Source organism: Rousettus aegyptiacus, unplaced genomic scaffold, assembly GCF_014176215.1.
Source record: "Rousettus aegyptiacus isolate mRouAeg1 unplaced genomic scaffold, mRouAeg1.p scaffold_m13_p_7, whole genome shotgun sequence".
Classification (NCBI taxonomy): domain Eukaryota; kingdom Metazoa; phylum Chordata; class Mammalia; order Chiroptera; family Pteropodidae; genus Rousettus; species Rousettus aegyptiacus.
Window position 1 is genome coordinate 100,314,566 of NW_023416310.1, and position 25,945 is coordinate 100,340,510.

Sequence of the window (25,945 nt, forward strand, 5' to 3'; positions counted from 1 at the left end):
CATCTAACGTCAAACTCTCATTTATCTAGAATTCTCTAATTTTAGATAAGCAGTACTTTTCATGGACTTCCAAAGTAAATGAAGACATTTTCATTAGATGAAGCATTAAAAATACTATATATTTCCTCATCTCATTTTTGGCGGTCCTAAAAGTGGTCTTCATTTTATCTACCTAGTAAATGTGAGCTCAACAAGGGTCATTTAATTGAGCTGATCAGTTTTACTCTGAGTTTCGCTTCAAGAGTCATTTTAGTGCTCAGTTCACTAGGTCTGTCTACTGGGCCACTTAAGAGCACCACGCAGAGCAGCAACTTCTCCTTTGATGAATAAGAAGCCACTGGTACTCATTATCTCTCTATGCTGGTGGACTGTGGGAATAAACTTCCCCTTGACCTCCCCTTCTCCAGTCCTTCTCTGTTTTGTTTCATTATCCTCTACTGCAAACACTACTGGCATTCCATCACCTTACCATTCAGGTATTATATACTTTAAAGCAGGTGAGATTGAAGGTTTATCTCTTCAGTGTTTCCAATACTCTGATCTCCAGCCAGCCTGACCCCTCCATACCAGATATGCCATTTCCTAGATGCCTGTTTGTCCTGTTACCCTAACCAGACTTTAAGTTCCCTATTGTATGCTGCTTCTGCATTATCCTGCAATCTTAAGGTAGAGATGATATAATCTTTAATAGTAATAACTGTCTTAAAAAAATTGGTTTTATTTTTTAACTAGCAACGTCAGGTCCATTAGCATTTATTTAGTGTGTACTAATGTACTACACACTGTTTTGAGTTTTGAATTCTAAAGTGAATGAAATGAGATGTCCGCTCTTACAGAGCTCACAGTGACAAAGAATGTGGTACAGTGGTGAGAATGTAGGCACAAATACAGTCTCTAAATAAAGGGATATAAAATGTGCTATTTTTTAAAGTCACTACTTACAAATCACAATGTATTCTAATTTCCCAATAGGTGAGAATATTTAAAAATTTATTCCTAATCTAAAACTATTCAAAACTAGAAAATAATAAACATATTTCCAATTTAAGTTTAATTGATTTTTTGGAAAGAAATTTAAGATACTGCAGAAAAAATTTAGGGTAACAAGTTTGAAAAAGAAATTACTTAAGTAAAATGTATCTAGTGCCTACTAGGGTGCTAAATATTATACTAGATGCTGAGAATACAACAGCGAATAAAACTTAATGATGCTCTTCCACTGATGGAGCTTACAGTCCAACGGAATAAGCAGATAATCAATCATACAAGTAAATGGCAAATTACCGTAGTGATAAACGCCACACGGAGAAGTCAGAGAGTGCTGAGTTAAAAACATCTAAAGGAAAGATCTGAGGGAGCAAAGACAGTAATCAAAGTGGAAAGATAATACGGACACATGCCTTCTGACTATGGTGCTCGGCAGTCTTAACTAAGGACCTGAAAGAGATGGGAGCAGAAGAGCAAAGGGCAGCTCGGTGGGAAGGAAATGAGGGCAAAGTAGGGATGAGCCAGATCTTGTAGGATTTTGTGGGTCATTTTAAAGATATATTTTCACCCTAAAGTCAATAAAGAGCCATTAAGGAATTTTAGTTGTTCTGATTAAGTTATAACATCACTTCTGCAAAGGATTCGGCAGGTTTCAGATACATAGTAGTAGGTCAGTAAACACTGATTCCCTCTCAAACACACTCTGCAAAATTTACTTTACTCAGTAGTGTATTTAATCAATTAACAATCACAGTATCTTCATAAAATTAATTGGCATTATTTAATTTTAATTTAATGTCAATTTTCTCCCAATATATTAAAGCAGAATTCCAAGTATAGTAGAAATAAAAGTTGTTTATTAAATCATAATATGATTTTATGTAGTGCTTAAAATAAAGTACGATTAAGTTAGCCTACGTATCTATATCTTGACTTTATTCTTAGTTTTTAATACTAAGTATTTTGTAAAATATATTAATACTAAGATGAAACAAAAACAATTAAAACAGTATAAAGTTATAAATGGCATAATTTAAGAGATCCAAAGCTTAATATTATAAATTTATTTAGCAAGATAAAATATGCCTTCAGGAAAGCCTAAGAAACTTATCTAGAAACCACCTGTAGTTTTAGCATATCAACTATCAAACTGTGACATAGTCCCTTTTCCTATTCATAAAAATGTCTGGCTTTTTGAATTTCTTGTATTTTTTTCCTATGTTTCTGCTGTAACCTATTAGGACAGTTTGCAAAGGAGAAAATATTTTACCTAAAATATTTCAGCAATGCATCTTAATATTTACATTTGCATAGACTGAAAGAAGCTAATCTTATTGATTTAAAAAAAAGGCTAACTTTGGTAGGCGATTACCAGATAGGCATGACATCAGGGAACCATATTCTTCCCAGGTGTTTGGAGACTTCAATGTGAATTTCATCCAGGCTATAATCATCGTCAGGGATCAAAACTTCCTCCATTATAGAGAGCTGGGTTAGCCTTCTTCCACATAGTCTTACGAACTCAATGAATGCACTACAGCTAACCTCACATTCACTGAGGCCCAAGGCTGTTAAGTTTTTACAGTGTTTAGCAATACAAATAAGTTCATCATCAAGAGTCTGAAGACCATTGGCACATACCACTAACTCAATTAGTCGTGAACAGTTAAGACCTATCCGTCCTAGAACTGTTTTGCTTACTGAACGACCAAAATAAAGGTGAGTAACAGGGGTTTCTTCTTTGAAGAATGTCTCAAATTCCTCTTCATATAAAAAGAAGTACATAACAACATTAACCCCAGGGGAGTGTTTAGTAAGTGCATCCCAACTTTGTTTCTTAATAGAATGAAATTCAATTTGTCCAGGATTTTCACTCACAACATCAATTCGGAGATGTTCAAGGTTAACATGAGTCTCACTTGAAAGTGCCAGGAGAAGTTCATCACTTAGCATGTAATAATTCAATGCCAATTCTCTAAGGCCTTGACAATGATCAGCTACACAAAGGATTCCTGTGAGAAATTGAGGAAAATTCTTAAAAACAAAGAATCATACTAATAAAACATTTTATACATTTAAATTTGATATTAGTTATTTTTTGCTAAAACAGACATCTAATGTTCTGAAGAGATGGATACCAAGATATGCATATGTATATATAACTAAAGTAGTTTTAGGAGAACCAATTTAAACTGTATCTAGCTTGCAGATTGAGACTTCTTTTGAAAAAAGATTAATGAATTATGTTTCTTAAGCATGCAGTTTTCAATAAGAAATTGCATCGTTAGTATGAGTGCAATAAATATCATGCAAGCTTAAAAAATATATAACCTACCATCAGATGAAACATGAGGACAGCTACTCATTTTTAGGAGTCTTAAAGTATCACTATTATTGGCTACAAGAATCTTCAGTGAAGGATCATCCACTGGTGTGTCTTCAATTTTAATCGATGACAACGATTTTGAGTTGACAAAAACAACTGTAAGTGCTGACACAAAATGAGACTTGCACGGCAATAAGAAAAAAAATTATAGAAACATTATTTAAAGATCTACAGCTTCAATGAAGCAATTTATTAAAACTATATCAACATATGCTTACAATAACATAGGAAAAGCAATCAACATGTTACTGTTCCCCATAGTACCATTAGCTAGAGGACATTTTTATAATAGATTTTTTATACTTTCATAACTCATACATGGAATAGTAAGAAAGTTACAAAGATTTCATAAACATGTCTTCCAATTATTTTGAATCTTAAGGCTTTAGTTTTCAGTATTTAAAAGATATAATTATATTTATCTCCTAGAACAGGGGTTGGCAAGCTATATTATAGTCTGCCAGCCAAATCTAGTCCATGGTCTTTTACTGTATGGCTCATGAGTTATGAATGGTTTTAAAAATTTTTTTTCCCCTCTTTAATTCCCGTCCACCACCACTTCCACCCCTGACCCATGGATGTTGCTGTTTCCCCTTAAGAACTGGATCCCTGAAGTCAAGGCGTCCCCTCCCACATGCTCGGGGTGTACGTGAGGCCTGGCAACCCTGGGGCCTGGCGCACCCAGCACCTGGGGCCTGGTCCATGGTTCTACCTGGGGCGCAAACCTAGGACCTTCTGCATGCAAAGCAGATGTGCTAACCACTACACTATGGAGCCATCCTGGTTTTTAAATTTTTAAATAATTGAAAAGAATGTTTTAAAGAATATTTTGTGACATGTGAAAATTACATGAAATTCTTTCAGTGTCCATAATTAAAGCGACTGCATGTAACACAGCCGTGCTGCTTCGATTAGCAGCTGTCTATGTCTGCTTTCACACTGTCGTGCTGGAGGTGAATAGCATGGCGGCAGCAGAGCTGCAGCGAAACTGTCTGAGATGCAAAGCCTAAAACGCTCTCTGCACCTTTCCAACTGCTGTCCTAGAAGAAACAGAATTTTTCGCTTGATTATTCATTCCTGTTTTCCCAGCACCTAAAATAGTATCTGGCGCATAGTAAGTCAATAAATATGTTGATGAATAAATGATGTCATATTCTTTAGTGGCATGTTTTTTGTTAACAAATTAAAGATATGTCTTGAAAACTTTCTGTTTTGAAGATTGACAAACTAAAGCTTAGTTATAGTTTGAACTCAAAATAGGTGGAATTTCACAGGTTTTCAGATCCAGTATTTTTGGACAATAGAAAGTCTGGAAACCAAATCCATGCACGATTATTTTTCCATTTTCAAAATCAATTTGAATTCTACTAAAGGTTCTACTGTCTCTATCAGAATGATCAAATTGATTACAAATCTTAATTCATTTACAAGAAAACTTATTGTTTTATACTAAGTGTTAACTTATTTACACAAATTTTTAAATGGTGGATAGCTAGACTTTTTACTAAATTTTACGGTGCCAAAACTTATTAGAGTAATATAAATACATCACTTTTTTCTTAAAAAATATAAGGTTTGTTTTCTTTTTAATCAACTCTCAATGGACTTTTAGGCCTGAAAATATGGTTAAGCATTAGAGTATAAGGATTTCTTGCTTTTTGAAAGTTCGTTTCACACCACTTCACTTTTACAAAAGATCTACCTGTTAGTACCTGTTTTTGCTAACCAAAAAAAAATCTGAAGAGGATTTTCACTTTTGCGAAAAAGGCAAAAAAGGAAAACTAACATTCATGGTTTGTTTTGCAGTGAGCCATTACAGAGGCAGTGCACAAACCGAGCAGCAGAGTGGCCTCATCAAGATTCTCCTCTGAGGGAACTACACTGAGCATCTCCAGTGCCAAGCTGACGTAGCTTTGAACTCTGTCTGTAAGTATCTGTGCTTCATCTTGATTCATTTTGTGCACCCTTTAGCAAGATGTGTACTAAGATAACTGCTTCTTCCCTTTACACCATCTCAGCTTACAAAGAGTTTCAAAGCATCTCTCTACTTTCAAGATAGCAGGGAAACCTGTACCTATTTTCTTACAGTAACAATATATCCATCTAGCACTTTTGATGCCTTGTAAAATACTGTACTTTTATCTGATGTTTCCTCAGTTTACAAATGAAAAGCCTGAGGTTCAGAGAGATCCACAACTTTGCCAGGAGCCACAGAGATCATTTTACTGTGGAGACAGAGCTTGAAAGGAAGCCTGCAGGCAATCGCTGCTCTCACGCTGGTGACTGCATCAGCTAGCCCAGAAGCTGGCCCTGGATGCCGATGTGCAACATCAACGGCAGCTTAGAATCTAAGCATTTCAGGCTAATCTGATCCCATAGTTCACAAAGATATAACTATTCAGAAGTAGTAAGTTTTCTGATATTACTTATATTACTCTAATCCCCAAATAATCCATTTCTTTTTAACATATCTCTTAAAAAGATAAAAAGGCTAGCAGAAATGCTTGCTAAAAGAGCCATAACCCAGTCTATGAGAAAAAGATGCTACTATTCCTCTATCCTCTCCTATAGGAAAGTTTCCATTAGCCAGTTTTACTGATAACCATAATTTAGAGTTTATTACAATTTATCAGAATTCTAATTCTGGTTTTATAATGGTAAAAAAAAACTAAATAGAATCCCTGTCTTCAAGGAGTTTATGTTTTGGTCTGGGGAGAAGAGAATAAACGTGTTAAATAAATACAGTAATTTTGAGTACTGATGAACGATATAAAGAAACTAAAATATTATAATATAGGAGAGAGTATCTGGAGGAGTGGGTACGATTTTAGCAAAAGTGGTCAAGGAAGGCCTCTCTGAGGAGATGGCATTCAAGCTGAAGCCTGACTGAAAAGAGGACAGTTAGTTTCTGTGGCAGAGACTGCTGGTTGCTACCTAAAACCATTCATCTTTTCTTCTTTGGTAACCTAGTCCCAATATTTAGCTGGGTGCATTGCTACCTGGCTAAAAGACTCTCCTAGTTTCCCAGAAATCTGGTGTGGCCATAGGGTTAAGTGCTGGCCAATGAAAAAAATGGAAGCATCATGTGGTACTTATGGTTAGTCTCCTTGAAAAGGAAAGGGCACACCCTTCCTCCCCCATTTCTTCCATCCAGCTGCCTAGAATAAGTACATGATGGCTGGAGCTCAGAACACCATTTGGACACAGAAAATGAAGAAAACACCTTGGAGAGACTGAAATGCCTGGAGAAAACCTGAGTTCCAAACATCTTCATACCAGCTATAGACTGTCTCATCTAGGGATTTTTTTAATGTAAGAGAAATAAACTTTGGCCATGTTTTCTTAAGCCACCATTGTTTTGGAATTTCTACTACACAGAGTCAAGCATCATCCTAATTAATAGAGTTCATTTAGTTAAATATTATGTTATTTCATCTCCAATTGGAGAGACTACAGAATTACAGGAAAGACATCTATCAGTGACCCTACATACCCTACACTCAAAGTAAGTAAACTGGCACTTGAAAATTGTATAACATTTAAATTTTATATTAATGACACTTAATTGGGAAATAATTACTAAAATTACAAAATATATCTAAAGAAAGAAAACATGCATAAGCTATTTCTGCAAAAAATAAGTACTAGTCAACAGACAACTGCTTTAAATAATTATTTGAATACAAGTAGAATATGCTCTGTTTTTAGGAGGTCTTTTCTGTTGGCTTGACAATACTTAAGAATTTTTAGTATACCTCACAAAAAAAATGTACAGCATCTTTACCTGTGACATATTCATAAAACTTGGCTTGGCTGTTGAAATTAAGCCCAAGGTCTGGATAGAACAATTTACCAGCTGAGAAAGTATATCACAGGCAGCTTCTGCTGATTCGGTACTACTATCAACCTAGAAAGACAATTCTAAATCTTAATTTCATGAAGGTTAACTTAGAAGAAATTTACTGATGATATAATTATTTAATTAGGCTTCAATTGCAAAACTGTATTTACCCCTTCAGGTTATAAATAAAATAAATTAGCATTTTTTCTTTATACAAAATGTCTCAAATAAAAAAAAAATGAAAAATAGAGATGATGACGAATTAAATTTCTAAGCACTTTACACTTTCAAATCTTCTACAATTACCTGAATTTTAAAAATAGCACCTAGGTGAAGGAAATTAAAGTTTAAGTTATTCAATATAGCTCAAGTTCTACATCTCAATCTATGCAAATAACTACAGAAAAACAAGAAATAGCCTAGGATAAAAATTCTGCGAAATTAATTGACTGAGTCAATATGGGGATCTAGATATACAACAATATTGTTAAAATATAAGTCATGGTTTCTATTTAATGCTTATTTTCCTTACCTTGAAGCTGACATACTGGAGATGGGCAGCATGCTTTTTAATGATCTGCTGAATGAGATCAGGATGAGTGGACTTAAAATATGAAGTAGCTGGCTGGTTCAGCTCAAATTCAAACTTTCTCCAAAGGTCAGGAATATGAAAAACTTCATTCCATCTCCTACATACAGAAGATGCTCGGGCCCGATCTATTAAAGGAAGATACTGAAAAACGCGTAATACTACATGGTGAGGCAAACTCCCCCAGTCTAGAAGAACAGGGTACATATGAGTCTGATTGAGAGAAGAGTAGAACCCAAGTTTTGGCTGTTTCACTGCTGGTGAAGACTGGCCAATTTTATTCACAACAGATAAATTATTCCTCTTCATTCTGCAAACATTAAAAAATGTTAAGTGACAATTTTTTCCACATTTCCATCATATATTTGTGCTCTAATTACATAAATAACAACATCAGGAAATGAAAAACAGTTTAAGACAATTTAAAAAGTAACCTACCACTTTTATGCATTGATAGGTACTCTTATGTGCTGGGTATACAGAAATAAGTAAGAGGAAATCTGTCCACAAAGCTGTGGTCAAATGGTAAAAGACAGTGATAAATGCCATTACTGAAATTGGGACAAACTGCAATGGAAAAATAAGGCAATGGTATTTAATTGAGTTTGTATGTGGGGGAGGGTGGTTGAGGAGGCTTCAAAGAGGAAGTGTCCAAGAAAACTGTGGATGTCCCAGCTTTACTCCTGGCCAATTAACTGTATTCTTACTATCTTCTACACAGAAGGAAGCATCACATTTCAATTATGCTCAGAACTCCTGGGGATTCTGAATAAGTCCCAGCTCTGCCATTTACTAACCATGTGGTCTTGTCTGAGAAAATTAATTTAAGTCTCGGTTTCCTCATCTGAAAAGCAGGGAGAACAGCAGTACCTTCTTGTAAGGTTGTGTGGCGGTTAAAGTACCTTAAGTACCAGCATATAATAACTGCTCAATAAATGTTACAGTTGTTTTACTTTAAATTGTCCAGTGCATTTTTCTGAACAAACTTCATTAAGTTGAGTCACAATTCTAACAAAAAGTCGAATGATCTGCTACAATTTTCAGATGATACCCAAGACACAGGAGCTCTAGAAAAACTGGATATGGCAGGGACAAAGTCTATTTAAACAGCAAACTTGACCCTCACTAGCCAATGTACAATAGCAAAGGAAAGAGCATTCTTCCCCAACAAAAAGAAATAATGAGTCTCCAGGTATTAGTCAGCCTGAGCTACAACTAAGTTCCAAAAAATTTCAGGTCCAGATATACCCAAGTATATAGGATTATCTTGTGTGTGTGTATATGTGTGTGTGTGTGTATACATACATATATATACACATACATATACATATATACACACGTATATGTACATATACACACACACAAATATGTGTGTGTGTGTGTATTGCATAAGAAACCAAAATATTATGAGTATATAATTATTTGAGAGGTAAAAAATAATGGTAAGAATAGTTCTGAACTTTATTTAACTTTAATTGACTGTTTAATCTTTTCACCCTTACGAGGAGTGTATATGTGGAAGATTCAGTGTCATAATTGAAACACACCTTTAAATCTAATGAAATATTTATTTAATATGTAAATATCTCTGTCTTGTGAGTCACTCTTTCTGATGTAAAACATTTCTTAACCACAACACAGAGTTGGATCCCAGAAGTAAGACTGACCTAGTCACTGAACAAAATGAAAGGTCATCTTTAGGGTTTGGAAAACTGAAACGGAAAGCAAAAATAGCTACGAAGCTCTATCTCAAGAATCGGGCAAAAGTGCTACTACATACATTTTTAATCTGACTAAAATTACGTGCATGGCTGAAAACCAGTCCAGCCATACAAGGTAGAATATATGAAGCTGCTGACATGAATAATTCAAAGCACATGCTATTTTGAAAGGGCTAATCGATTCTCCAATGTGAATTCCCTAAAATGAAATATAATGGCTCGGGGAAGGTAAAGGAATGGACACTGGATTCTAAACTCTGATGTAAAGCACATTTATTGACATTTTGCTTGTAATTGTCTTATCTGGTAGCTTATAGAATGGATAGTTAAAATTTCGCTAAGGTATTACAAAAAAAACTTATCCCAAATATAATCTCTCAAGAAAAGCAGTGAAACCAAAAATAAAACAGACTTTATCCAAATGCTAAGTTAGAAAACTGCCTTATAAGTCTACAAACCAATTGTGCTGTATATTAAATCTGACTGTATAATGTGGATTGTTAAAATCATTTATTTAGTAAAATCATTAAATCTCTAATTCACCAATAGAATCACAAGTAACTGAAGGATATCATGTCTCAATAATTCTATTAAAATTAACATTTAAATTTTTCCATATGTATACTAGTTTTCAGAGCATAAAACTCATCTACAAATCATAAATTTATGTAAAAATAATTGTACAGCAGTGAGCATATCGGTAAACTATATTTAAGAATGCAAGACTAACTGATCTTTCTTAGCTTGAAAATAATGATATAAAAATTACAGCCTAAACATATATGATCACTCTTAAAAACTGATCATTTCTTTTTCAAACTACCAACTTTCTTACCTAACGAAGGCTTCCAAGTTACAGTTCACTCTGAATGAACGAAATGAAGTAACTGCTGCCATGGGGTACTCACCAACATCCATTTGATTTCACTTCCTAGCTTGGCAAAATACCACAAAAACACATTCATCAGAATGTATAAGTAGAAATCCAATAATTTTTATGCTTAGGATATTTATTTATATTTGTATATAAATATATTGTATTTGTAAATATGCTTATAATATTTATATATATATTGGCATATGTTGAAAGTTTTTGTTAGGAAATTATTAATGCCCAAAAACTATTTTTCTCCACTCAGAGGGAAATCTGTCCAAAAAAAAAAAAAAAAACTAGCCTGGTTAGTAGAAATATTGCAACACTTGCCAGGAATTATACTTGAAGCTCTACTAAAATAAATGACAGTAGATCAGTCAAAGGGCTCTGAAAATTCACACTTTAGCGAACACGTATGAAAAGATATACAAAAAATTTAAGGTAGTCCATGATTGCATTTATTTGTTTACAGGCTATGTAACTCATTCAGTTTCAGTTTTTGGCAGCACACACTACTACAGTTGGAAAAATTAAATAAGCAAACGTAACTTTTATTATTTATCGTTACCATATGAATACAGTTTGTTTGACTAGTTTGCTGTTAACAGAACATATGTTTCTGTGGCTTTTCAATTTTTCACTTATACTGATAGATACAACTGGTTCATTCATACTCAATTGATTCATTGATATTCTCTTTGAAGTTTGGCCAATTTTAGGCACAGCGACTTGTGAGAGTTTGGAGCAGTTTATGGACGTGAAAGAAAATAATAACGGATCTACACCAGGATAAAACTCACTGCCTTGGAATCATAAATAAAGTCATAAAGTAAAAAATAAATAAATGCATTCTACTACCTTTGTAAGCCAAACTAAACTACACAGAGGAGGTGAAGGAGGCAAGCAATTAATCAAGTAGAAACTTCTCTTAAATTTCTACTGTCTGCCAACTGTCAGCTCTCAACCTCTCTCCGAATCCTACTCCTAAAATAGAGCTTTGGAGGATAGACATGGAGAAGGTATTAGAGACCAGTATCCACAAACTGATTTCCTGTACTGCCATCTATTTTCCAAACGATAGCCACGTTGGCTCTCCTTTACATTCTTCCCCAGAAGTAGGCAGAAGAAAGGAGCTATCAGCATACTTTTAGAGGAATACAACAAATAAGAGAAAGACAAGTTGAGTGACTTGTATTCCCCTAATCAGATGGCACACAATTTTATTTACTGCAGAAACTTTTCTACTGAGTTATCAAGCTGGCTAATTTTATGTTTACAGGCCATTCTTTATGCTAAAAAAACAATGAAGTAATCTGGTAAGGGTATATAGATAGGGATTCACTACCTAAGACCCACAAGAAGATTGTATGCAAGTACCTATCTCAGATCAGTTCACTAGAGTCTTCAGGATCAAATGAATTACTAACCTGGTTGCTGAAAGAACTTGATTGCTATTTCAGAGTCACTATCTGTAATTGTAAGGGCTGGTAGAAGACAAAACCAGAATACAGGATTCCATCAAGTAATAAGCCATATTTCCAAAGAGGGAGAGATGAGCAAGCTTGACAGTGATCTTTAGCACAATTCTAGGGTACAAAACAAGTTTATTAAAATTTGCGAAAGACTGTAATGACGACTCGAAGTTCACTTAGTGGCTTCACTAACCACCCTAACCGAATTTCCTTTTTTGAGCCTTTAAAAGTAAGAAATCCGCCATGGTATTCTTGAGGGAAAGGTAATCAAAGACAGATTAGATGAAAGACTAAAAACATCCAAAGCCAACCTGATGGCAGCAATGGAAGTAACTATCTTTTGCACCATCACGAGGTTCTTCCAGATTGGTTAAATGCATATACAGAAAGTACTTTTTACAATTTCAAATTTTCAATTGTCACAACACTAAAATATTGTGTAAATAATACAGATAACGGATTGGTTAAATAAATACACAGAAAGTATTTTTAAAAGTACTTTTTAAAATTTTCAAGTTTTCCATTGTCGCCACACTAAAATATTGTGTAAATACTACAGATAACAGAATAAAGATTCAAAACTACCCGAAAGGCTAGACAAATTTGTTGGAAGCAGTAAGATGAATATGAACAGGAAGTAATTGTAAATGTCCTTTATTTAAGCTACTTTCTGAACCGGCACACTGAGAATCTGATTACTGCCACCACAGGTCGATGGTTTCTGCTATGGCAGGGGTCCTCAACCCCCAGACCACTGGTATAGTAAGTAGCCTGTTACAGGTGAGCAGCAAGAGAGGGAGAGAAGCTTCATCTGTATTTACAGCCGCTCCCCAGCGCTAGCATCACTGCCTCAGCTTCACCTCAGATCATTAGGCATTAGATTCTCACAGAAGCACCAGTCCCTGGTGCCAAAAAAGTTGGGGATCACTGTTATGAGGTCTGAAATCCCAGTCATTGGTGAAATGACAAGGGAGGCATGGCCTGGATAGGAAGGCTGAAGATCTGTTCCAAAACATAGCTTTTAAACACACAGCTTTCTAATATACCTCCTCCTACTAAATATAACTAATACAAGCAGAGGACAAAACACTTTTTTTTAGAAACGCTGTCAAAAATATTTATGTTCTTTGCAGCCCACATGACCTCTAAGTTTCCTTCTAAATCTAAATCTACAATTTTTTTTAAAAATGTGAAAGTCAAATGATGTCATCAAGGTTTCAACAAGAGATAAAATACTTATGTCATTTATGTCAAATATTAAGTCTTTCCCAAAGCAGTGATTGCCAGCTTTTTGGTTTTCTCACATTTTAATCAGTGATTCAGTAATCTTTTATACTCTCTCAACTCTCTGTGATATTAAGATATACTTTTTAAAATAATCTTTTAATCTTAGAATAGGTATGTCTGCTTTTAAATGACTCATATGAAAAACTGAAGTTTTCAAAATACATGTAGATTCAAAACACCTTTTGAGATGCAAGGGAGAGTCCCATAGAATTAGAATTGGGAAACGTTTTGAAATCCCTGAATGGCTGTCTTTCCCTCTCCTCCACCTCCCCATCTTTCCTCCAGGACTCTGGAAGAGAAAAAGGAGTGAGGACACCAAGCCAGGTCCTCTGCAGAGAAGCCTGACGAAATGAGGACAGTCCCATCTTAGTGAAGAGTAGACTAAGGGATCTAATAATACGAAGGGTTCAAGAAATCATTTTGCAACATTTTTTCTGAAAGAAAATAATAATTTATTCCACCTAATATTTGGGGGCGGGGAAGGTTCTGGGCACACATGACAAAAAAAAAAAAAAAACCCAACACACCTTAAAAAGTGCAAATTGTTCCAACAAGCAAAGCCAGCGTTTATTTTTCTCTTACACATTTCTTAGACTTTCTTACACTATTCTCTGTAAACTAGAGCACTTCAAGGGGGCCGAACTAAGGCGACCACAAGTCTCTGTAATCACTTAACACGTCCAGCAACTACACATACTCCAAACATTACCCCAACGCACTTCTGAGAGAGAAGGTCGGAAGCAGACAATCCTTTCAGAGCTTACCTTCCAAAGATGAGCAAGATGACCGAATCCACAGACCCCGGTCCTGTGCTCGCCCTGCAGAAAAACCGCCACGTAAGAAACAAGAAACTAATTGCTGCTGTAAAATCTCACGAACCACCCGACCTTGTAGCAAATCAAATGCCGAAGGTGTGTGTGTGAGGGAGGAAGAGTGGCGTTGCAAGGCGGCCCTGGCCTCGAGTTGGGGGTGGGGTCGCTCTTCAGGGGTCCCCCACACCTCAGCCTCGGGCGACACCGCGGCTAAGGATGCCAGGTCACGCCTCCTCGGTCCTAGAGAATTCGCCTTACCGCAAGCACCTCCCGTCCCCAAATCATCACCCGCCCAAGACAGGACCGCGTTCCTTCGAGCGCAGCTGAAGCGCACTCTTTGAAGACCACCGCGACTCCCAGAAGGAAATGCTACCTTTAAACATAAAACAGTCTGTACTTTCGCTCGTGCCCCAGCGTTCGCAGCGGCGGGAACCCGCCCGCCAGGTCCGTGAAGCGGGCAGCTGCCCTGCAGCAGGTCGTGCAGCGCCTATCGCAAAGACCCCAGAGTCCGCGACCGTCCCCCGAGTCCCTCCGGCCCCGCCCCGGGCCCGCCCCGGCCCCGCCCCCAGACCCGCCCTCATCAGCCCCGCCCCCAGGACGCACGCATGCGCGTAGCTACACTTTTCGCGGGAGGCCTGTGCGCGCCGACTCACACCTGCTCAGGAGTCCCGGGGGCCGCCCCGGAGGTGGTGAGTGGACGGTTTTCTGCCCGCAGTCTTCCTCTAATGCACCGTGACAAACTGCTGCGTGAAACAGCCAGCCAAATTCTCCAAATGGCCGTGAATTAACAGTCCGGTTTCTGGAACTTAACCTCTCCCGAAAGTACACCACTTTATTAAATACAAATACTTGAAACTTTTAAAATATCAGAAGTGATAACAGTAATGTGTGTGTAGACCCTCTCTGTCCTGGGCCACAGCTCATTTCCTTTGTTAACCACTGTTCATTGTGTAAACTACGAGACCTACGATACATACACAAAAAAGTATAGTGCGCGGTAACGATGTATGACTTTTTTTTTTACTAGTTTTTTTTTTCTTTCAATCTGAGATCAAATTATACATTATGTTCGCCAACTTCCCCTTTTGCTTATTACATTATGTACATGGCTCCAAATTGACATATGTAGATACCCCCTCATACTGTTTTTTTTTTTTTTCAGGCTTACTTAGGTATAATTCCCAAAGTGCGCATACGTAAAGGGTGCAATTTAATGTTTTGACACCCTTGAAACCATCGCTGCAATCAGAATAATGAATATATTCATATGTCCCATAAGTTTCCTTATGCGTTTTTGAAACTCCTCCTTTTACTCCTCTCCCATCTGCTTTCCCCACGTCATTTCTAATTAGCTTGCATGTTTCCCCTTAAGTACTGCTTTGTTATAGTTTTTGTTCCATGGGAACCCTAAAATGAGTTTAATTGTGCTCTGAAGATCTATCCTGTTTTCCTTTTAAAAGTTTGGTTTTTAATATTTAAAAAGGTATATGATCTATTTCCTAAATAGGTTAAAGATTTTTTCCTTTTGCCTGCTCAAAAGAAAAAAAAAAAAGAACATCAAGCTTTTTGAGATTCAGCCTTCACTCTGTATTCCTTTAGATTAAGCTTTCCCCAAAAGAAATTAGTAAAAGAACTATTTAACTTTAGTGAAAAATTAAACCTATTCATTTTTAAATCACAAATGCCAACTAATGTATCTCTAAATGTGGAAGAACTTACTGCTGTTTGCACCATATTCAAACACAGTATGAAGCCCCAGTAAACAGGAGGATTATAACATAAGCATTTCTAAATGGGTCATGGTTAGTCATCACTGACAACATTGATTCAAAGCCGTTGCCCTGTTTTGAAGAGTGAATAAAGTCAAGGGGATTGCGTAGAGCTCAAGATTTCATTTACACCATGTTCTTTCTGGTGTAAGGTAGTCAGTCTCGTCTAGCATAGCCTCATAGATCTGAACCTATCATTTCTTAAAAGAGAGAAGAAAAATGATTTTTAATCTATTGCCTTCCACTAATACTTTTCTAGTCAAGCCTTTACAGTGCAGTCATTAAAATAAAATGTAACATCGAGTTATGTTTTCCAACTTTCTAAATTCCCTGGTTTAAAAGCTTTAACTCAAATGAAGTAATTCTGCAAATATACTTTATTTTAAAAAGAAACAAATGAATTTATTGCCATTTTAACTAAACATTTCATAGAAATACTTTGTTAATCTAGAGATAATTTTCTGCAGCCATTTTATTTATGAAAGGCAAAACGCTGTTTTACTACTTTGATTGTCAGCACAAATCTGGGATCATTGAGAGAAACAGGGTCAGTCATTCTGTATCATTTAATAAAAGCAGCTTAGTAGGTCATGTTTTAAAGCTGTCCTGGTCATCGGCCATTTTAAGGGCATTTCTAAAAGTAGTCATTAGCCAAAATGAAAAATTCTTATTTTTTGGAACAAAAAGGAAAAATTTAACACTAAAATATTTTTCTTATAAAGAATAGTAAACTCTTTCAAGGTGCTAAATTTTAAATTTCCTTGTTTATGGCAAGTTTTCCGATGTTAATTCCAAATCTTTGAAAAAGACATATTTTAAGATTGAAAATTAAGTACACAGTAGTTTAACTTAACTTACTGGTTTTAGAAATCCAAGATAGATTTTTTTTAATGATTATTATTCATCAACATAAGGGATATACTGTATTACCAGTGAATTACATTGAGATGATAAAGTAGAACAATTATCAGAGGAAAAAGGAAAAATGCTAGAATACTTAATGGAAGTAATACTTAAAATACCACAGAATAGCATAGACTGTCAGCAAACACACCAGTCAAGTATTCAAACAGAAATAAGCCACCTTTTTGTCACAAGTTATTAAGGAGACACTGGAAAAGCAGGCTCACAGATATTAGCACGGCTTACCAATCAAGAATAATGGTAACCAATACAGGACAGAGAACAATGCAAAAGGGAAAACTGTGAGCCACACAGTCATCTGTGCAACACAGCTAGATGCTCAAAACAATAACATTCACTACTGTTCACACTGCTGCTGAACATACATACACTTGCCATGAGGCTCCTAGATGGTGGTGTTAATTAAAGTTATGACGACAGCAGAAATTAACATAGAACACAGCATGTCTGGTTTTTATATTCCTCTGTATGGACTCCCTGCATTGAATAAAATTATAAAGCTCAACATTTACTCCAGAGAGAATTATATCTTTGGATCTTTCCCATGAGTATTCTTAATTGAGCCTTACCAAAAAATGGGGTGAGGTATGCAGAACATACACAAATAAAAATATAAGTGAAACCACTTTCCTGACCATGTGCATACCCAGCACCGGGATTGGTGTGGACTCTAACATGGACTTTGAAGAAAAGTTCAGTCTTTTGAGAATGCACAAAGCTCTGGGTTTCACGGGAATGGTTTTCCTACAGAAGGAGGGAGCAGATCTCACGTATGAGAGTTGGAGCTATTTCTTTCCCACAATGATGATTTGCAGCATAGGAATTCAGTTTGGGTTTAAACATAGTAAAAGAGTATGTTTTAGATCCCCAAATCCGTGCTCAGCATTTCCCCCTTATGTTTAAGGAAAAAAAAAAGTTTTCTCTTCAGAGAAAATTTTGTTACTCACTTTCCTTTATCAACATCGATGACACCTTCTTACCTTTAGGGAACTTTTCAGATCTTTGAAAGGAAATCACGACACCATCCACTACTGAATGAAATGTGTTTCATTAAGAGGAAAGTGCTGTTGAGTCATATCCTGAAAATGAGTCGTTACTCTTAGCAAGATAATTATACGGGTGCTTCAGAAGAGAATCCAGTCAAACTCTTATTATATTGGTATATTTCCCTGTGGAACAGAGTTTTAACTTTCAATCCAGAAAAATTCACTAATAATAAACTTGTCGGATGACATATGCAGGTTGCCTTTAACAAGTGATGTTGGTCATGGGCAACTGCTTCGTAACCTCCTGAGTATAATTTAGCTGCCTTTCCTTGAATTAACTACATAGAAAATGATGCTAAAAACATTAATTAATAAATCACAGCTTATCTTATACCACATTCATCCCTAGCATCCCTAGCACTTTTCCTAATTGTTCTTAGTATAGAATTTGAACATTGTCCAATCATAAAAGGTAATGGAGTTGAGCAAAAAACTTCTTTTCACAAACTCAAGATTCCCCTATGTTCTGAAAGTTATGTAAGACCTATTTTTCAAATAGCCTTAATTTAATTTAGATTTATTTTTGCCATTATTTCGTAGAAATATGTTGAGAATTATAATGACTATACTAAATTATGCAGAAAAATATCCTCAAATAGTTTTAAAATCAAATGCTTCAAATTTTAAACTTTGGTGTGCAGCCTCTTGTAAAGTAGGAAAAAAGAACAGAAGGCATCCCCAGTTAGATTTCTCTGACTGCATGACCTCATGTTATTCTGTTTTTTTAGCTTTAGTTTGTCTGACTCCCAGCCCAGTTCACAGACATTTTTCTAGACATAGGACAATAATGTAAAATGATTTTATGAACGCACTAATTATATCCTACTTAATGGTGAGAGATGATGAATGCAATCTCTAGTTTTTCTACAATTATTCTGGATACTCCTCTCCGTGGCTGGGTCCCCCTCATCTACTCAGTCTCTCAACATTAGAATGTCCAGGGCTCAGTTCTAGGAGCACTTCTCCTTTCTCTCTATGCTGATTCTCTTGGTGATGTTATTCTTTCTAATGGCTTTAAGCTCAATCTGTATGTTATTGACTCCCAAATCTTTATTTCCAACCTTTACCTCTCCCTTGAACTCCAGACTTTTATATCCATTTTTCTATTTGACTTCCCTTGGACTTCCAACAGTCATCTCAAACTTATAGCCAAAGTACCTTCCAGATCTTTTCCCTTAAAACCTGATTCTCTTGCTGTTTACCTCTCAGTAGATAGCAATACCACATTTTCAGTTGTTCAGATCCAAAATGTTGGAATCATCTTTGACTCATCCATATTGTATCACAGTCTGCATACTCAGTCAACAAATCCTATCAGCTCTACTTTCAAAATATGTGCAGAATTTGAATACTTCTTGGTACTGTGACTACTACCATCCTGGTTCAAGCCACCATTATCTCTTACCTGGAGTGTACAGTGGCCTCCTAAGTGGCCTCCCTGCCTCTACTCTTGTTCCTACAATATTTGCTTTAATTTTTTAAATTATAGTTGGCATACAATATTGTATTTGTTCCAGGTATATAACACATTGACTCGACATTTATAAACCTTATGATGTGATCACTATGATGTCCATTAACCACCTATTGCCATGGCTACAATATGTCCTTAATGCAGTAGCCAAAATAGTTCTGTTAGAAGTACAGTTTATGTCATTCCTTTGCTTGAAACCCTCCAAAGGTGTCCTTGCACTCAGAGTAAAAGCCAGTCCTTAGAAGGACCTATGAAACTGCCCCTCCCACCCCCGCCGCGGAATCTTTCTTTTCCCCACATCATTTCTTTGACTTCATTTCCTACTCCCTCCCTCTACTCTCATCACAAGGACATCCTCCTCCCTGTTCCTCAAACCCTCTGGGTACACCTCTGCTTTAGAGCCTTTGTATTCACTTTCCCCTCTACCTATAATGCATTTTCTATAGCTGTCTACAAGGCTTACTCCCTATTCTCCCTCAGGGCTTTACTCAAATACTACTTTCTTTATTTTCTCCTTAGTACTAACCACTATATAATATACTATATGTTTTGCTTATCTATTGCTCCCTCTAGAACTTAAGCTCCAGACAGACAGGAATATTAGTCTGTTTTGTTCAGTTATATCCTCATTACTTAGTGCCCAGCAAAGAGTGAATACTCAATGCATAATTGTAGAGGGAATGAGTCAATGAACATCTTGTCACGTCATAAAATGGTGCCAATAGACAAAAGATACATAGAACAACAGATAGATGATAGATAGATAGATAGATAGATAGATAGATAGATAGATAGACAGATAGACAGACAGACAGACAGACAGACAGACATAGAATGCTAGAACAAGACTATAGATAGGTTGGTACAACTTGTCACTACCACTCTCCCACCCCTACTCCAGGAAAAGCAGCACAAGTACCAATACAGAATTACAGATAGAATTCTCTTGTTTTAGGCTAAAGACAGCATATAATCATTATACATTTTATATTTCTCAGAAATTAAGTGTTAAATAATATCTTTCATTTGAACATCTTAAAATACGTTTTAAAAAATGAGTACAATAATTATATGTAGTTATACATCATTATTATACATCAGTTAGCAGTAGAAGGTTTAATGGATTCAAGATCTCAATGGTTTTTGACACCTATGTATTGAAACAGAAAATGCAAGACAAGCCCAAGTAGCAGTTTGACATTTACGATATGCCATTTAAACCTTAGAAAGTTATTATTGCCTGGCTTATTAGCATAAAAAAGTGAAATGACTTGAAGACTGTCAACAGAGTGTCCTGGTGACCTTGGGCCAGTCAGTTACCTCAGTTAACTTCACTTGGTTCTTCCTGTCTGCTCGGCATGTCATGGTTGAATAGATTACTCAGGGAAGGCTCTGAGCAAGTGGGGCTCACTTTTGGCGGTTAACCAAAAGTGTTTTCCTGAGGTCAAAGTGTGACATGTGTGCTCTGTGTTGACCACACTTATAATGTAAAGATAAGTGTTTCTTCTGAGACTGAGCTCCTACAAAGTTATCAAATATGTAGAGCGTGGCTTTGGTGCCCTCGTCTCCAAATGGCATGTGCCTTAGCACCTTAAATTCCTTTTTCAAATGCCCAGAACCCTCCTTCTTTTTCCCATCAACATGGGAAAGCCTCTAATTACAGCTTAAACAAGCCGCCTCTTCCATGATTGTTACATGTCCTTTAGAAGAGATCAAAGCCAGAAGCATAACAAATGAAGTAAAAGTAGTTAAGTTTCAGGAATCAATAAGCCAGTCCAGCCTCTGTGTTCTAGGGGGCAGGACTCTGACTGCTAGCACTCTGGAGATAAAGTTGAGTAAGACAGACTCTCACAACCCCTACATCTCAAGCATCTCTAGCACGTAAGTGCTGCACTCATTAAAATAAACTCTGCCCCATGGGCCTAAAAGAAACTGTGACAGGTCTTCAATTGTATATTCACAGACTTCTAGAGTACCTCAGAAGTCATTTAGTCTAACTCTCTCATTTTATAGGTGAGGAAATTGAGTTTCTCAGAAGTTACAGGCTGTCCTGTGAGCTCCTCAGTGCACATTCCATGTCTTCCTTCTTTGTGTGTGCTTGGAAATGACTGGGCCTCATCTCCTGCAAAAGGTCCTGTCACTCAGCATAGTCATTCTGCACATCCTCTTAGTCCGAAGCAGTGATATCTGACTGAGCTTGTCAACCAGGATGCTCTAAAACTGCCCATGTTCTAGGAATACAAATCATATAAACTAATGAGATTTTTAAGTTGAGCCCAGGAGGAGCTGACTTGTTATCAGCCTCTAAACTAGAGTAGCCTTATGACCACAGGCACCAAGTGGTAAATCAGTATCATCAGCTTGACCAAAGAAAAAGCACAACGGTGTGGAGAGGACACGGGTTGGGGACAGCTGTTGTCACAATTTAGCCATTTCGCTTTGGGCAAACACTTCATCTCTTTGGGACAGAGGAACTCCCCTAGTAAGAAACCAAACTTACTATCATCCGCTTGGACAGGGCAGATAGATGAGCACAGCAAATAGGCAATCATTTTGCTTTAAGTTAAAATGCCTCTCTGGTTCAGTGTCCCCTTATCCAGCAGAGGCTGGGAGAAACAGATCACGAGGAAAGGCTGAGAGCACACTTGTGTTATCCCAAGTCTTTCTAGCTCCTTTCTGTAGCCAGACAATGGACACCAGGGCAGGAACCAAGATGATCTCTTCCCAAAACCAGTTTCAGTGTTAGACATGTGATCTGTACTTGACCAATGATAAGTACCTACTCCCCAAGCAACAGAAATAGGTCCGCGGGATACCCATGTGACCAAAGCAGACCCAATCTAAGTTATTCCCTCGGATTGGTATACAGATTTTGGGAAACAGAAGTTCTTTGCTCTGGAGGTAATAAGCTAAGATGATGCAAGCTTGAAGTTACAGAGGCTACTTCCTTTGGGCCCACAGTGGAAGCTCATCTTTAGGAGAGGGAAGGCTGGCATGGAGATAACCAGAGCTGAGAGAAAGACAGTGTTCCTGTGATGCTGTCTGACTCTTGGATCTAGGCATGACTGAAGATGTTTGAATCAAAAATTTTCCTTATTTGCCTAAACTAGCTTTAGCTAGATTTATTATTTTTGATTAAAACAATCTTGAAAAATACATCCCTTAATTTTTCAAATGAAGAAAGTGAGGCTCATATGGAAGGAATGACTGACTCAAGATTATGTAACACTTGGGGACAAAATTTGGACTTCAAATTAGATCTACTGATTTCCATTCCAATGCATTTTCTGCTACACCGAGCTTTATATACCCTACCTTGTGAATTATTCAACATTTTCTAAATGCTGGTACAGGGCTTTTTACATACCATCTTGTATCATGGCAAAATTCATTCATTTAAGCATAAGGATGACTATTTATTAAGGATTCTGCATTATAATGAAAGTTTATACTAATTGATATGTGTATAGGAAAGTCCAAATAAAAGATTTAATCATGTCATGATAAAAAGTAGAAACTGTGTATCTAATCCTCCTCCTCCTCCTCCTTCTCTCTCTCTTTCTGTCTCTCTCTCTTTCTGTCTGTCTGTCTGTCTGTCTCTCTGTCTCTCTCTCTCCCTCTCTTTCCCAACAGAGCATCTACCAGGTACAGCAATGCGTTCTAGGTACAGCAATGGGGTCTTTCAGAAATGTGTTTATATGAAGTTGCTTCATTAATAGTTGAAACTCAATAGACATGGAAGGAAGGAAGAAAGGAAGGAAGGAAAGAAGGAAGGAAGGAAGGAAGGAAGGAAGGAAAGAACAGTAGGTTTCAAGTAAAAATTAATTGTTTTTCTACTGTTCAATAGAGTTTCTATTAATAACTAGTGTTTTATAGTGATCTGAAAATATGTCCATGAAACCTAGTCTACTATGCTACCGCTTTCCTTAAATCGAACAGAAGAAACTATGAGAACAGAAACCTCAACTCAGAGCCTCAGACCACAAGCCTCTCTTAGGAAGACTGAACATTAGGAGCAAATGAGGTAACCGAAGATAATGACACTTGATAACTGTTCTGGTTCCGTGAACTGTTTACAACAGGGCTCAGTCATGATCAGTAATATTCATTTACAAGGGCTGACTATTAGAGCAAACTGTGTGAAAGTGGGCAGTTCCTGGATTTGGTAACACAATGAATGATGTTTTAGAAAACCTGAACACTTGATGATGAATAGATGTTAAGATTATTCTATTTGAATTATTGTTTTGTGTATGTTATATCATTCTTTGTGATCAGAATCTTTAAACCACAAACGGAGTAAAAAAAAATTTCAGAGTCAGAAAATAAGATGGTCATCAAGAGAATTTGCTTTGCCTTGGTATGTAAAGGTACTCAACCACTTTACAACTTGTTCTTTTCTAGTTTTAAATTCAGTAACGAAAGGCAACACCCCATAAGATTCCTTAGTATCATAATCACACAATCAAAGGGCATCTTTTACCATGCGACATTTAGTTAAAATTTAGACATTATTAAAAGAAAAGGGGGAGATGTTTCACAATCGCCCTTATCAAATTAGCAAAACAGACTATACTATGCAAATTACTTATTAAATAAAGTTTTCTTTAGGTAAGAAATCTTCAGCCTAACTCATACTTTTAGTTATAGATGGTTTCCATCAACAGTTTTATATTTCAAGCAGTGTACATCATAGTAACTATTTTTGAACTTTTGAAACATTTAAAAAATGTTAAGATTCACTGATGGCACTGCCATCAACTCACCATGTCACTTATTACTGAAAAATTTATAACGAGTGCATGGTTCACCATCTAAAATATTGTTAATTTGTGTGTGTGTGTGTGTGTGTGTGTGTGTGTGTGTGTGTGTGTTTATTCTTTCATCTGTATGGCTCTAGGACCACGTCACCATCTCTTGGAGGAATAATAAAGTCTTGGCTTTTCCGGTCGGCAATTTGCAATCTTTTTATGAAATGCCTACAATAGCACCACATGCAATTTTCACCATTGATTCTTTAATTCAAGTGTTCATTCAACAAATATGTGCCATTCACTGTTCGAGACTCTGGAAACGGAGGACAGAAATGGTCCCTGCTTTTGGAACCGTCATTCTTGTGTGAGAGAGAGGAGACAAGGAACAAACAAATGAAAAAAGATGATTTTAAAGGTTGAAAGATGCTATCAAGAAAACAAAAAGGTAATATGATAGAGGATGTGGGAGGAAGGCAATATGAATAAGGTCATTCAGGAAAATCCTTACTGAGGTGACATTTGAGCCCAAAGCTGGCTGGACGGCAAGAAGGAGCCAGCCTGCATTTTCCAGTGTCAGAGAATAGCAAGAGCAGAAAGAATGGACTGGCGTGTGGGAGGAAAAGAAGGCGCCTGTGCGGGAGCATGCTGAGGCTGGAAAAGGAAGCAGAGGTCCTAGCACACAGGGCACCACAGGCCCTGCTGGGAAGCTGAATCTTTGTTCCAAGGGTTTGGGCAAGACATCGAGGGTCATCAGGCAGGGCAGTGAGATGTGATTCATGTTTTAAAAATGTCACTCTGGCTACTGGTGGACAATGAATCATAGAAGCATAGAGTGAGGAAGGCTATGTTTTTGTGGGTAGGATCCTATGCACGGGTGCCAGGTGGAATGGGTGAGTGCGGGTTGAAATTCAGCCTTTGCGCTATTCACAGAGCCCTTTGTCCAGCATGGGGCTGCATTTGCCTAAAAAGGGGTATATTTTTCTATCATATACAATGCATCATATGGGCAGGAAGCAGTCTCAGGAGTGTGAAGAGATGGGGAGGATATTGCAACAACCTTTGCAAGGATAATAGTTATGGTGGAGAGAAAGAGAAGTGGGTTCAGGATATATCTGGAGGTAGAGCTGACAGGACTTACTGATGGATTAGATGTGAATAAGGGATGAGGGGAAAAGAGAAATCAATGATGACCCTTAAACCCATGGGTTATGGTGCTGTAGCTGACTGAGGCAGAGAAAGTTGGGAGCTGACCAGGTTTTGTTTTGTTTTTTTTTTTTTAAGAAGAAGAGTCAAAAATTCAGTTTGTCTAGGTTTAGTCTAAGATATGTGTTAAATGTCAAACAGTCAGATTTATATGTTGAGGAAATTTACAATGCCATTAAGTATAAGTGCAAAGAAATTATAGCCTCTTCTTGGATCTTCCTTGTGATTCCTGACCCACTGGGTTATGCGGGCAGGTGGATGGAGGGAACTAAAGTCAGTCCAGTCTGCTTTTCTGCATCTAAAGGAAGAATTTAAACATGTTCAATTGCTCAGAAAATCCCACTCACTATTCATCTCTCCCCCAAAATGGTGGGAGCCCAAGGTGTACCCCCAGCAATGCCTGGGAGAGTCCACATACCTTTTAGTGTCAGCTAATGCCTGGGCACTCTAGAGCAATGCACCCAATCACATGTCCCTGGTCACTGCTTTCCCTGTTGGTGTTCACCACTAAAGCTAGTAGCCAATGTGGCTTCGTGAGAGTTCAGTGCAGGTTCTGGGACTCCCTGGCAAACTTAGCCTCATTTCAGCTGGCCTTGTACCCCTGGGGGTATCTACCATATTCTTCATCAAGCTCCTGGCCCAAAGACCCACCTTGGTCCTGTGGATGTTTATTAGCTCTCTAACCAGCCTTGGTCCACAGACACTTTGAGAAGATGTGGGAATTTCTGAGTCCCATCTTCACCACTAATTTCACTCTGATATGTCCACCATCTACCCTCCATCACCTAGGTTGGCATAAGAGCCAG

General features: G+C 37.2%; 1 protein-coding gene across 4 annotated transcripts; it reads right to left on the reverse strand.

The window, feature by feature from the left end:
• Positions 1-1,883: 1,883 nt before the first annotated feature.
• LOC107506822 (F-box/LRR-repeat protein 21) lies at positions 1,884-14,489 on the reverse strand. Of its 4 annotated transcripts, none has more exons than XM_016137703.2 (8): positions 14,343-14,489; positions 13,922-13,975; positions 11,826-11,984; positions 10,360-10,455; positions 7,747-8,113; positions 7,158-7,280; positions 3,323-3,494; positions 1,884-2,999 (listed from the first exon to the last, which is right to left on the reverse strand). In XM_016137703.2, exons 4-8 carry the CDS (start codon positions 10,440-10,442, stop codon positions 2,356-2,358), a joined length of 1,389 nt encoding a protein of 462 aa, XP_015993189.1. In that variant the 5' UTR covers positions 10,443-10,455; positions 11,826-11,984; positions 13,922-13,975; positions 14,343-14,489; the 3' UTR covers positions 1,884-2,355. The 4 variants fall into 4 exon arrangements, with proteins under 4 accessions (XP_015993189.1, XP_036080877.1, XP_015993191.1 ...); XM_036224984.1 differs by having other exon boundaries at positions 10,360-10,459; XM_016137705.2 differs by lacking the exon at positions 10,360-10,455.
• Between the last annotated feature and the right edge of the window lie 11,456 nt (positions 14,490-25,945).

Bases quoted from the DNA above. Each gene is read 5' to 3' on its own strand.
- LOC107506822 (XM_016137703.2), bottom strand. From the start codon at position 10,442: ATGGATGTTGGTGAGTACCCCATGGCAGCAGTTACTTCATTTCGTTCA. The intron at 7,281-7,746 runs GTAAGGAAAATA...TTGTCTTTCTAG, and splicing joins TCCAGTATGTCAGCTTCAAG to GTTGATAGTAGTACCGAATC. The intron at 3,000-3,322 runs GTAGGTTATATA...AATTTCTCACAG, and splicing joins TCCTCATGTTTCATCTGATG to GAATCCTTTGTGTAGCTGAT.